The sequence below is a fragment of the Cyprinus carpio genome, chromosome A2 (assembly GCF_018340385.1).
Source record: "Cyprinus carpio isolate SPL01 chromosome A2, ASM1834038v1, whole genome shotgun sequence".
Taxonomy (NCBI): Eukaryota; Metazoa; Chordata; class Actinopteri; order Cypriniformes; family Cyprinidae; genus Cyprinus; species Cyprinus carpio.
The window spans coordinates 4,034,588-4,049,530 of NC_056573.1; the positions used below are offsets into that span (position 1 = coordinate 4,034,588).

At 36.9% G+C, this 14,943-nt stretch overlaps 1 protein-coding gene across 1 annotated transcript in view; it reads left to right on the forward strand.

The window, feature by feature from the left end:
* The window catches only part of LOC109102319 (protein Wnt-9a-like), a 28,330-nt gene extending 21,374 nt beyond the window's left edge, over positions 1 to 6,956 (forward strand). The window contains exons 2-4 of the mRNA XM_042769663.1: positions 1,710 to 1,969; positions 4,194 to 4,456; positions 4,972 to 6,956. Of these exons, the coding sequence (XP_042625597.1) occupies positions 1,710 to 1,969; positions 4,194 to 4,456; positions 4,972 to 5,460 (1,012 nt within the window). The 3' untranslated portion in view covers positions 5,461 to 6,956. The remainder of the gene's footprint in view (positions 1 to 1,709; positions 1,970 to 4,193; positions 4,457 to 4,971) is intronic.
* The last annotated feature ends 7,987 nt before the right edge of the window (positions 6,957 to 14,943 follow it).

The following is a 14,943-nucleotide window of genomic DNA, read 5'->3' on the forward strand; positions in this document are numbered from 1 at the left end:
AATTCTCAATAATTAGGTCTCTTTTTCAAAAATCTTCACACAGCAAGCACAACATCAATATATGTGGGCTAAACTGTGGATCATTTATCACTCTTTTTACACAAGATGCATTCATTGATGACATCTGTCAAATCACACAAATTCTTTTCTAACTTCGACACAAACACCACCAAAACTTTATGTACTACAAGCTGATTTGCACGTTTACATACTGTTTTCAAAACTGTTAAACTTAGTTAAAATCCTAGCACAGTACAAAAATGAATAAGATTCAATTCAGAATGTAAAAACTCAAATACCATCAAAGCAGTTGCATGTAGCTGAACATCTTCACAAGTGTTAGTCTTTCACTTTCATTACCATCTATACAAAAGGGGAAAACTTAGGAAAAATTTTATACTGTAATGTTAACATGGACCATGTAAGATATTCTGCAGTGAATTATAAACAGTAAAGAGTATGATTCTTGTTTTTTAAAGAAATGTTACAAATGAAAACATTGTATAGTGCTACCTGTTGTTAGTGTTTTTTAGGTTGTTGTGTTACGAGTGATAAAGCCCAGACAGCACACGTGTGTATGTTTGTTATGTATTAATTATTTATTAAGTAGTATTGTGTTTTCAAACATCTGATAGACGTCTCTAAGATGACAGTTTTACATACATTCTAAATCATAAACATCTTAAAGACATTTTCTAAACGTCTATTTGACATCTGATGGGAAACGTCCTATAGATGTATTGCAGATGAGCAAACACTCTAAAAAATACATCTTGCAGATGTAAATGCAGACATCAAAAAGACGTCTCTGTGATGAATGTGTGCTATCAGTGTGTGTTTGTTTGGTGAAAACCTTTTCTAGTGTTATGTAAGAATGCCTTGATTTGAGACATTAATGAAGTGTTTTGGTAGTTGTAGTGCATTTTGAATGTGAAATGAACCGCTGTGTCAAGTTGAAAGATGGTTAGGAGAACTGTGTGAAGAGTTTTGAAAAAGTGACTTTAGTATTGAGAAATATGTCCTAGCGGTTGTAAAAATCGGTAAGAACAGCTGTAATTTCAGAAAAGAAGAAGAAGAAGAAGAAAAAAGGAAAAAGTAAATTTGGGACCAGAATTTTCTTTTTACGACATTGTCCCCAAAACATGTTATTGATTTGTGATGTCCTGTGTTTTGCCAAATAGTAACAAACAGAGTTGTGGTGCTTATGTGGGTAATTCGATGTTGAATTTGGATTTTGGCATTTTCCTTTTACAAATCTATGCAGTCCTCAGTACAAAGTTGTATAACCCATTGAACTTCAGTGCAATATAGACAGTTCACAAACTGCTTGTCTGTTGTATTGGCTTTCTTGAACATCTCAAGACTTGAACTAGCCTTGGCTAAAACAAACATCTTGGCTCAATGTGTAGAAAACATGCTTGCAAACACTAGGCTCAGGGGTTGGTGGAACTATCCAAATCATATACCATGGTATGAGTACATTTATGTCATGGTAATGGTATATTACAGTAAATTTATCATAATTTTTTTTTGTCTATACACTGTATTTAATGACTGTATAGTTTTGGACTTTGGTCTTTGTCTGGGACACCCTTTCTAAATGGTTAAGGCTATTGGCTGACACATCCCTTCCGATGTTCATATATCACATAAAAAATAGCCTTTTAACAATTCCTTAGTAACAGTGATTGTATTTCTCTCTTTTGTAGGCTAACAGGTAATGAACCCCTGTCCATTTTGCCACTGAGCTCACAGCCAGACGAAAAGGGGGGCAAGGCACACTACAAGCTGTGTGATCGACTCAAACTGGAGAAGAAACAGCGCAGAATGTGCAGACGGGACCCTGGTGTGGCTGAGACTCTAATGGAGGCCATCAGCATGAGTGCCTTAGAGTGCCAGTATCAGTTCCGCTTTGAGAGATGGAACTGCACCTTAGAGGGCCGCTACAGGGCTAACATTTTAAAGAGAGGTAAGTAGTGTGCAATCTATACAATATTGTTGGTCTACGGTCTATGAGTAAATGCATGTACAGGTAAACTTACTTTTACTACTAACCCTAACCTGAAAGTTTAATACTCTGATGAGAGCAAGAGGCTGTTTACACAACACTGTTTTCAACTTAAAACAGAAAACGTTTTATGACTTTTGGCCATTCATTTACAAGACAATAGCATTTTGGAGGTCTGAAAATCCCAACCCAGGCTCACTGAAAATATGTGCTTGAGGCAATGTGTGTGCAAAATCGATATTACATACTTTATTGCATATTTTGCACAGTTTTGATGTGAAAGGTCCAGTAAGTGGCGCTAAAACGTAAGTTGCCATGTGACCATGTTTTTATCACGTTGGTACACATATTGCGGCACATGTATAATTTGGCCCACCATGCCATATATGACAAGAGGGGAAAAATGCCACTCATGCTAGGCTTGTTGCGATAGTTAGAGTTCTCGCACGAAAAATGGACATGACCGCGGTAGGTTTTGGTGACGCAGTATTGCCCCTTGCGTTTACATGCTTGTTTGTTCACATAAAAATGAATTTCAAAGACATAATGGATATCCAGCTGCCTCTGACATCTGGTCTGCTCTCTAGGTTACGAGCTCCCCTAGTCTATGTTAGGAAATTCTCATAACAAGGAAATAAAAGTAAAATAAAAGGACTTGGATCCAATGATCCGTATCTCCTCTCCTGTCCCTAGATTACTTGGATATAATGTTATGTATATGATATAATGTCCCAGCTCACAAAAATAACGCTTTACCTTTAGAGCTTTTGGAAAAGAAACTCACACAATAAATACACTGGTCCTGACTCCACACAAGCCGAGTTACAGAAAAACACAAATACAGCTTCCACACATCATGTGATTAAAATGCTGATTTTGCAAAAAAAACACGATACAGGTCAGGGGAGCGAGTTACAGACGCACACATCAGAGGCGACGACGAACGCCTGCACACCAAACAACTCCTGCTTAGCCACTGAACAGAGGCTGAACTCTATTGAACTATAAATGGGAGTGTTGCTATGTTTTCATTGTACTTTAAGTTTAATTGAAATATAAAACTTTGAAAATAGAACTGCATTAGTTAAGCAGATTACTTGATACAGAGTAATATTTTCTTTTTATTTATTCATTTTTTAAATATTATGAACTCATAAATGGTGTTAGTTTTGGGGATTTTAGTGTAATATTTGTAATTTAATAAAATTGTAATATAATACAGTTTGGTATAATGCAATTCTTATTTTCGGCCCACAGCCCTCAGTCAAGTTTGATTTTTGGCCCTTCATCAGAAAAAATTGGGCACCTCTGCCCTACACCCAACCCAACCTAAACCAGCCTGATAGTGTTAACGAATGTGATGCTAACGTTCGAAAGTATCAGTTTTCAAATTTTGCATCATGTTAGAATTGTTTTGAAGTCATAACACAATACTGTCTAGGAATTGTGCGAAAATTAGGCTTTTTTAGGGAAAAAGTTTTACTGCCTCTAGTGTTCATTTCAACTGGAACCTTTTTTTGAGTTTTGCAGAAGTGTAGGTAGAGGCACGTACTTCTAATGTGCCTGCAGGGCAGGAAAACGCAAACTTTTAAAATAGATTTTCAAGTTTTTAAAAAAGAATACCAGTATAGTCTCCATGTGAACTATAAAAACGTCATGCGTAGACATAATATGTGTCCAGTCTATAGGCATGCGCAAGTTTCTTTACAAAGTGACATTACCAACTACTGGCCTGGCATGCTTAATACAGCAGTTTAGTCATTTTCAGATCCATGAGAACAGCTGTTGTTTTTGCAATGTTGTCACCTATATGAGAAACTTTTCAAAAATGCAGAGTAAAAACATTTTGTAGTACATTGTTGTCTTTTAAACATACCCTTAGTTGACATGTAGTTGCAAAATTACTAGTTAGTAGAATGTCTAAAGTGGATTATTAAAATAAAATTGAACTGCTTATGATACTTTTTTTTTCAGGTTTAGTTTTTTTCAGGTTTCTTTGAAAAACAGAAAGTATTTGAGAATCTCTTTACTGTCATTCATTTAATGTGTCCTTGTCGAACAAAAGTAAGTTCAAGGGGGGCTTGGAACTGTTACTAGCATTCTCTGTAAAATAACAGGAGAAATCACAGTATTAAAGGTCAGGAATGAATTATTGGCTGCCTCGTAATCTCCATGTTCCTCACAGGCTTCAAGGAGACGGCATTCCTCTATGCCATCTCTTCAGCAGGCCTGACCCATGCCATGGCCAAAGCCTGCAGCGCTGGCCGCATGGAGCGCTGCACCTGTGATGAGGCTCCAGACCTGGAGAACCGCAAGGCTTGGCAGTGGGGAGGCTGTGGAGACAACCTCAAGTACAGCAACAAATTTGTCAAAGACTTCCTGGGTAAGAGGTCCAACAAGGATCTCCGCGCCCGGATAGATATGCACAACAGCAATGTAGGAATAAAGGTAGGCTGCTAAAATATATTAAAAAGTATGGGGATCATGGGAATCATAAATAATGTGAGAAATGTTGTGTGACAGACACATGAATGAGAAACATGAAGTTATCTGCATCCAGTATACTGTAAAGGGATTGAATCATTTAGCTTTCTTTCTTTCTTTCTTTCTTTCTTTCTTTCTTTCTTTCTTTCTTTCTTTGTGGTGGTTAAATGTTCAGCTTAAAAAGTAATCAAAATATGTGGGAACATCAAAGTCACTGCTTCAATGTGCTTTTGAAATACTTGTTTTGTAAATAGCATTGCCCATCTGTTTAACTGACCCATACAGATTTTTCAATTTGAGGGGCAACATAAGGGTTTGGTAAACACTGCACTTACTGCGTCTTTGATGTATCGCAGCTGAGCGCTGTGCTGTGTCTGCTGAGATAATTGGAGATGTAAATGTTGATGTTTGGTAGAAATCTTGAATGTAATTCCTTTGATGTGTGTAGTCTGACTACTTTTAACATTTGTCCTGCACAGGTGATCAAGGCAGGGGTGGAGACCACCTGTAAGTGTCATGGTGTTTCGGGCTCATGTACTGTGCAAACATGCTGGAGGCAGCTGGCACCCTTCCACGAAATTGGCAAGCAGCTCAAGCAGCGCTACGAGACTTCAATCAGAGTGGTCAGCTCCACCAATGAGGCGACTGGGGAGGGGGAGATCTCCCAGACCCGATCCCAAGGGCAGCAACCCCCTCCGGGCCCTCAACCGGACCTCATTCCCCGCACCCTTGACCTTCTTCACATCGAGGACTCGCCGAGTTTTTGCAGGCCTAACAAGTATTCGGCAGGCACCATGGCCCGCAAATGCTACAAGGATAAGAACTGTGAGGCCATCTGCTGCGGCAGGGGTCACAACACTCAGAGCCGAGTGGTGACTAGACCGTGTCAGTGCCAGGTGCGCTGGTGCTGCTATGTTGAATGCAAACAGTGCACACAAAGAGAAGAAGTTTACACCTGTAAGGAGTAAAAACTGTCATGACTATGCATAATATCTCTCACCAGTCTGAGAACAGTGAATGAGTGGAAGGCAAAAAAAGAGAGGAGAAGTGACAAGTTGTCCTGGTTTGGGGAAAGGTCTCAAAGACATCAAACTAGCTGAAAGCACTTTTTTGAGAGGTTTTGCAGGGCATTTTATTCTGTTTTCCATGTGGAGCAGCGTGAAAGCTGTATAATATACCAAGCCTAAGGGAATGATCTACAGCTTTGAGAGACACCTTGGAACTAGATTAAACATTTCACAGAGTATTTTGTCTGCCAAGATATCAATCAGCAGTGAAGTCCAGTCTTGGACAGACAATTGTTTGTCCAATGATTTGACAGTCTTTGAATAATAGCTTCAAGCCATTTGTGTAAGAGGTTGTGTTTGTATGTGACTTAATTCCAACTTGCAGACAGAATTTGCAGTGAAAAATGATGGCGTCAGATTTATTCTACATGCACATGTATCCCACACCCACACAAGAGTGTGTATGCATATGTACATAGATAAAATTACATTAATATTCTATTATATACACCACTTATCTGAGTATGTTAAATAACCACTAACCACACAAATGTTTTATTGTTTGTGTGCTTGCATTCACTTTGTGTTGTAATTCTCTTCGACAAGGCCCTTAGAAAAGCAATACTTTTGATTTGGGTTTTTCTGTGGATATAATTTATGGAACATCTCAAGGAACGGTCCTTGCATGGAAGGAAAATGTGCTTTTCGTTCCCTTTTGTTTTTTATTTTATTAATTTCTTTTTGCTTGACAGTGGAAATCTTTGCCAGTCTATCTGAGATTGAACTCGGCCTTTAACAAACTCTACAAATGACTGTTCAGGGAACAAGTGAAACCACTATGTGCCACTGGATGGTAAAGAAATCTCAGAGACATCGCAAGGAGCTTAGTCTCAGTCACAGATCTGTCCATCCAGCTGCTGATTCATTGCTGTAATCATTGCAGCAGTGCTTTTCAGAACAATGCTGGTTAAATATGAAATATGCCATGGTTCATGGCCACTTTACGTTCTGTCAGTTTCACAGACAGCTGGAGGGTGCAAATAAGAGTTGAGAATGAACATGACAGCAAATGTGAGACCCAAATTTCCATTGGAACGAAAAAATTTCCCCTTTTTGCATTGTATTTCTAGGGGGGAATAATCAAACTCAGAGCTAATCTAATACATTTTCCAGCCGATATTGATGTTGGAAAATTACGGTGAACGTTTTTTATATTCAAGTGTGGATGATGTACTGCTTGACTGTGGTTCTCTCTTGTCGCATTGTTAACTTTAACTAAGAAAGTTTTGCTGAATGACCACATTGGACAAATGATCATGCATGTTAATCAACAATGATCACTTCAAATCTATTCACAGTTGTGGAGAGGCTGGACATGGTATATTTTTTTATGACTATATGGGCGTAGAAGTCCATATACTGTATCTATATTGTAAAATATAAACACTGAAATTCCATATTTTTGAAAATTATTTAACATAACAGCTGGCATGGAGAATGCCGCTGTGTGACCAAATGACAGGATCTAAGTTTCTGATCAGACTTTTAATCATTTAAACGCTCTGTCAGTTTAGTGGCAGCACAAACTTTGAATATGACTTTGTATTCAGATTGCCAAACTCTGTTGAGATCACTTCGTGTAAATACAATATGTAGAAATTAAGATATGACAAAATATATATGAATGAATTATATATGCTCTTTTAATTTTTTTTAGTTTAGTGTGAATGAACTACTGAGTGAGAGACTGACAACAAGAAAAATGGCACCATTCACGCACTGAAGCTTGGAAGCTCTTTTATTTATTTATGATTTTTTTTTAAAGTTGTAAATAGCTATGGTTATGTTCCTGTGGCATACAGACAAAAGTGAGGCACATGCATACCGCATTTGGACAGAACTTTCCAGAATAAAGATGTTTAGACCTGTCTGACTAAGTAGAGGTACGTTGTTGTTTTAAGTTAAAATTCAAACTCAAACTTTTTTGTATTTTTTTCAAACTTTTATGAAGTGCCAAGTTCAGTGCTTTGTCAATAAATGTTACAATTTTATGTAATTATCCTTTGTAGATCTCTGTGAAAATATGGAAAGCGCTGTATTTTATATTTTTTTGTAATCTTTAATTAAGCAAATTTACTTTTTTAATTTTTGATCAAATGTCACAAAACCATCTGGTGAATGATTCAATAAGCAAAGTTTTGGTGTTGCATTGAAAATGGGCAAATAAAACTTAAATGTCATCTGCATAAATAGACAGTACTACAAAAAAGAAAAACATAATAATGTCTTTTTTTTTTCTAGTAAAAATATCTTTAAAACAAGACACATGTACTTCTGCAAATTTGCATATGATATTAAGACTTTTTGCTTCTCAAGTAAGGATGTTCATATATTTGCTATGGGAAGCAACACAAAAATGCTAATATTTCATATTAATAAAAAAAAAAATTTTAATCAGTGAAGATTTTGTTGCAAATTTTGAATAAAAAAAAATGGGGTTCAGGAGTGCATAGAAAATAATTCCGTCTGAGAAGGGATTCAGTTTTTCTTTCATTTAAAGTAACGAGCTGAATTCCAAATAGTTATTTGATGGGGAGACATGCCAATTAAAGAATGCATGGAAACACAAACATAGACTTTAGCACGCTAAATGGAAATCATAATAGGTATGCCGAGTTTTTCACCAGTCATGATGTCTGTCCACAGCAGAAGTGAACAGAAAACAGCAATGACATTCATATAAGACATAATTCTCCTCAGCTGCTTGTTCACATCTGTTTTGATTCACTAAATATGCTGACATACAGTACAATGTAGATATCACATATAGTTGCATTTTTGGCATGCTGCATGTTCTCAGTAATCAGTAATATATTTTTTTCATTGACAGAAGGCATTGTGAAAGCATATACGTTTCTTTTTGTTGTTGTCTTGGTTCCATATTCATCCTTTTCCAATGCAAGCTGTATAAAATGTATTTGGTAGGGAAATGGACACAGAGACAAAATATAACTTATTTTGAAATGTTTTATGAGTATGTGTTAATTGTATATTTTGTAAAGTTCAAGATGATTTTCTATATATTTTCTTGCATTTTGCCTGTTATTGGGTATTTGCTTTCTAGGGTTGCGGTATACATTTTTCTCCTACAACTTAATTGCTCCCGGTGGTTAAAATAAAAAAATTCCCCCCAAGATAAAAAACAATACAATCCCTGTAAAATTCAGTTCTGCTCTTATGTCTGAAATGCAACGTTGTCCTTATTTATTATAAGGAATGTATACCAAAGATTAACAATATTTAGTTTGTAACCAACACAAAACTACACACCCACAATAATACTATATGTGTCCCAGTTAGCTGTAGCAATTTCATCATTTGTAGCATAAAGGCTGTAAAATGTTATACTATTTTATACTACTATGTTGATTATATAAAAAATAAACAACTAGCAAGTCAGTTGATTGTTTTAGACCTACATTCATTGAGAGTGGATCACAGATACTTAGCATTGAACAAATGCACAGTAATTTTTTCCATAAATTCCAATGGCTTGGTCACTATTCTGATTTTTGTCAGGGTTTGTGCAATGCTGTAACTATTAAAAGGCATTCTTTTTCTTTTAAGGGCAGAGTTTTTGTCAGTAGTTTGTCTTTGTCCACTTTTTCTTGTCTTGTGGGAAACTATTTTCCTCTAAATTATTTTCCTCTACCTCATGTGTATAGCTTGTAGGTATAAACTGATCATGAATGACTGGTAAGAATGTATTTAAGTTATTTAACATCTTTGTATAACAAAGGCAAGAAAATCTGAAAACAATTAAAGAGTTTTAAAAAGAATGTTGAGATTTTGTGTTTCTGATTTTACAGGATTTTACATCACATCCCAAACCTCCTTTGTATTGGTTAAAAGTTGTTGAAAAAAAGTTGTTGGGTTTTATTCAGTTAAATTCTATTTTCAAATTTTTTTTTTAAAGTAACCTATGCTGACAGGTTAACATGTAATATGATATTCTTTCTGACCCTTTCTGTCTGTTACTGACCCCCTTTACTCCGTAATTTGGAAAAGCTACACAATGAAGTGTAAAGACGTTATCAAGGAACTGGGAACATGTAACTGATCAACATGGTGTGCTGCAGTTTCCTGTTCTTGTCTTTATCCTATTTTGGGGACACTGAGATTAATTACAGGCAGGAAACAGCTGTCTCAAGGTGCTTTTTTTATTCTTTTTTTTCTCCAGTGACAGATTTCTGTAATGACTTTATATTTAATGGCTTTCATATCTGTAGTGAGGTACACAAGCTTGGTTCAGTTAAAGTCATTCATTTTAAACTCCTGCTGGAATAGCATCTTCCAATGTCCGGCTGTAATTGGGGACGGGGTTGAGATTGTCGCCACCAGAGATGTAATTAGTGAGAATTGATGAGTTGAGAGGAAGATGTACATCTGGGCAGATGGACAGGACATGGGAGAAAAAAATATGAAGTATACAATTTCATCATAATTTTGACATGTCTTGGTACCAAACACTACAATGATTTGTAAAATCAGCAGAATATCATTTATATGCACATCTCTGCTTACACATTTTTGTAAACCTGTTTCATATCATGCTGACACAGCTCAAGAACCTCTGATTATGTTGAATCAGAAGTCAAACAACTTTGCCAGATTATGATACTAATTCCCCACTGAGGATCTTTTGTTCGGTCAACAGCCTCAAGTTCTTCACCAGCTGTGTAAAGCCTTATAGTGAGAGAGCTCTGAGTTTCCCAACAACATTCATGTGCTAAGAACGTAAGAAAATTGCTAATAAATGTGATTTGGTATCAGAAAAATCTACTTCAGTAATTCATGTAATTACTAATAGTTCACCTTAGGGCTGCCCCCGACCAAAAATGTTTCTATTCGACAAATAGCTGTTCATTTAAGCCACTATTTGACTAATCGCATGTTTATATTAACTTAATTACTTGAATATGTACTTGGGGGGCCTTTCATATATAGCCTATTCCACGCTCAAGCGCATGCATAAATATTGCCACAAAGTTAATGATCATGAATGTATTGGGAAAAAATAGCAAGGAGATATTTTAATTAATTAATAAACTAGTGCTTTCTGAGTCAATGTCAGCTGACAATGCACCTTTAAAGGGGTCATATGAAGTGATTTCAAGTTTTCCTTTCTCTTTGGAGTGTAACAAACTGTTTGTGAATAGATTAGATCCCTAAAGTTGCAAAGACTAAAGTGTCAAATCCAAAGAGATATTCTTAATAAAAGTTGACTCGTCCATGCCCTCCTAAAATGGCTCGTTCTAACATGCCCCCACATGTCTACGTCACAATGTGGTAAGATTTGCATAATGGCCCCCAAATGTTCACGCAAAGAAAGAAGGTGTAACTGTGATTCTCGCTGTAGTGTTGTTGCTGCCGCCGGCGCCATGTCGTGGAGATGCTGTTTCTTTGTAAAAGAGCAAAAATACTTTGTTTGGCCTTCCAAAAGAGGACACAACTAGAAATCAGTGGTTAAGTTGTATTTACAACACTGTTCCAGAACAGTTCAACCCAAATATTCAGATGTGTGCAATGCATTTTATAAATGCCTGTTTCCTGATCCTGGCAGAGAAGACTACAATGCCGGCACTGCTGACTCACAGCTTGTAAATTTTTTTCATATGTTGAGGTACTTGCCACTGATGATTCAAACGTGATTTTTGAGCATTGTAGAGTAGCGCTTGTTGTTTGTCGTTTCTCTTATCACAAATGCAGACATGGTTTTATGTTTATGCGGTGCGATGCAACGCAACATGTAAAAACAGTATAAGTCATTATAATCCACAATTATGTCTCCACTGGATGCAACAAATGCCTCGTTTGTAATGGGTTTTAGTGTTTTTGTCTTGTGGCGCCGGTGTTCTGACTAGGACATGCATCACAGTATGGCAAGGGGCGTATCATTTCCGTCACATGCTTGAGGCATTCGGCCAATCACAATGCACTTGATAACTGGCCAATTAGAGCACACTTTGCTTTTCAGACTGATGAGCTTTGTAAAAGAACGATGCATTTCAAAAAGACGGGGCATAGAGGAGAAACAATAATGTACAGTATATGGAAAATAATGCGTTTTTTTACCTTAATCTGGATAAACATATTTCACTACAACAAATACACAAAATAATGTTCTTTTTAGCAGCATCAAATGACCCTTTTAATATGGATTACAAAATGAGAGTTTCTTTTTTCGATTTTAATTGGTTCGTTTAAATTTTGACATTTCAACCTAAAGGCAAGTTGTCTATACGCGAGTTTCGGTTCATTTTTTGGTGACGTGAGATAGCAGAAAGCACAACCTGGTTGTTTTCTTTATTTTACAAGAGCACAACATTTTTTTTATACTGTGAGTGTACACAAAACAGTAGATCCTTCACAGTTTCTAATGATGTATTACACTTATCTGCATGAACAAAAATGACGGCGTATTTTGTTTCCACTGTTATCAAAAAAAAAAAAAAACGCCAGTGATCACGCTAGTGCGTCCATGTCATTTAGTAAATGCGCCAACAGCTTCCACACTTCACACAGACACTTGGATATGCACCTAATAGTCTGATTTATCTAGGTTAATGTTAGAGCGAGCAGCCATGTGAAGTTGCTACTTCTTAACATGCATCACTTTCAAATGATAAACCATATTTGAAGTCAATGAATGATAGGTGCACATTTAGATTTCATGCCTGATATACTGTAATTATCACAAGGACAAGCCATTAATGATCTGTCCGTCATGGCAGAGCCGGCCCGAGCCTTTATGGGGCCCTAAGAAGAATTTTATTTGGGGGACCCACAGTGCTGCTAATGTGACTGATTATTGTCAATGCTTGATTATTTACACACTTTAAATCTAACACAACCATTATCAGTTGTATTTGTTGTAGCTGTGTTGCTGCATCATACCAATGTCTGCTGGGCATGTTTTTACTCTTCTACAATTTTTAACTGTAACAGTAGCAAAACCACAAGAGTGGTCAGGTGTTAATTTGCACTTTAAAATTCAAAGTCTTTCAGTACTAAGTGGCATACTTAATGCGGTGTACTGAAAAGTAGCTAAATAAACCAGCAGATAATGCATTTATGAAACAGAATGTTATTTTAACAACATAAATTATTAAACACAGCAGCAAGCCATCTGTACACCAACTCTTAATCTATAACTAGTTAATTGAGGCCTAATGATATTTGAATATAATAGCGAAGATCCCAAAGGTCTCACGGAGACAGACGCGCTCAGTGCTCCCTAAGCAGCCAATTAGTTGGCTAATGCCTTGGCTCTGCGTCATGTACACTGACCATTTTTTTCTGAGACTAACCAGTTAATAATACTTAGCCTCTTCTTGTCGACTAATGTTTAGTTGACTATTAGGGGGGAGGCCCTACAATTAAAACACACATCAGAGCAATCTTCCATTCACTTCTTGGCTACCTCTCTATTGCATGGATGCAAACGGCTCTTTACACCTGTCTCTATCTTCTGTTAGTCAATGCAACAGAACCAACACAAACAAAGAGTGCTTCTATTGCTAATGAAATCTTTATCATTATCATTTGACAGACTGTCATTTGGTCTTGACTAAATAGCGAACTGTATTGAGTCTCAATATGTTTATTCAATAACAGGTTGTGTTGGTGGTTTAAATCTAATAGTGTATGTCACAGAATGTTCAGTTTTCACATGGTTAATTTTTGTTAGCTAGATTATCACAGAAACCCTGTGATATGTCTGACATATGTTAAAGAATAACAAGCATTGGAATGGCATCGTATTCACTTTTCCTCCCTTGGGCTGCTCTCACCTCAGTCTGTATGACCCTTATTCCCAGCATACATCACCCCTCCTAGCTTCCTGTCCTGTGCCAGGCTCTAGCTCCAGCCGTAACTGTGCGGTGTACTGTAATCCTGCAACGTTTTGACAGCTGTTACCATTGAGGAAGTGGGTGCAACTAGAGCAAAGGCTGTAGAAAAAATACCAACCAGACAGACAGACAGACACACGCGCGTGATCAAAAACGGTCTGTTTCCTATTCTCATCATTTTGTCTGCTAAGCCACACAACAGGGTTGATGCGGTCAAGAAGGGTGGGTAAGTGAGATAATCTGGCAGTTAAAAAGTTAAAAACAAAACAAGTATGCAGCAGCCCCCTCACTAGTCACCCATAGAGCAGAAATGTGTAGTTGCCCATTCCACAGAAGCTTTGTGCTGAGGCGTGTTTCATTCTGCCTGAGGCTGGATGTGAAATCAAGGGCTACGAGGTGAAAAAGCCACAGAAATGGAAGAGTTTGCACTGCAAGTTTAACAATGTTTACACAGGTAGTGCTTCTAGGCAACTACGAGGGTTTGTGGAGAGACCATCAGATTCAACTTACAGGTAACATACTGTATATAGCAATATCAATCTTGATATTGCTATATATGGGTTACATATTACATTTCTGTATGGGGAAACAGAGGTAAAGAAACCAAATTCAAAAGAACCAAAATACAGATGATATGCGACATACAGTACCAACCACTAATATTGGCACCCTTGGTAAATATGAGCAAAGGTGGCTGTAAAAATAAATCTGTATTGTTGATCCTTTTGTTCTTTCATTCAGAACAATTCACAAAATTCTAACCTATCATTGAAGTAAAACAATTGAAATGGGGGGGGAACTCACATTATGAAATAAATGTTTTTCTCCAATGCATGTTGGCCACAATTATTGGCACCGCTAGAAATTCTTATGAGTAAAATATCTCTGAAGTATATTCCCATTTTTTTTAGCAGACCAGGTTGACTGGGAGCATGAAATTCTCCAGCCATGACTTCCTGTTCCACAGGATTATAAATAGACGGACACAAAGGCTAATTTATGTTGGTCATAATTATTGGAGAGTATAGAAATTCTTGAGTACAATATCACTGAAGTATATATTATTGAGTTTCACAAAACAGAAAGAAAATGTAAGAAAAATAGCTAAAGCATTTAAAATCCCCATTTCCACCATCAAGGCAATAATTGAGAAGTTCCAGTCAACTAAAGATATTACAAATCTGCCTGGAAGAAGATGTGTGTCTATATCATCCTATAATGCATGGTGAGGAGGAGAGTTTGAGTGGCCAAAGACTCTCCAAGGACCACAGCTGGAGAATCGTAGAGATAAGGTGAGTTTTGGGGTCAGAAAGACAATAAAATAAAAAAATAAAAAGTAAAATCAAACAGCCCCTACATCACCACATGTTGTTTCAAGAAAAAGGTTTCAAGAAAAAGTCTTTTCACTCATCCAAAAACAAACTTCAGCATATTCACTTGTCAGACATGATTGGAACTTCGAATGGGACTGACTTCTACGGTCAGATTAAAAAAATAAAATAAAAAATAAAGAGCTATTTGGCAGCAAACC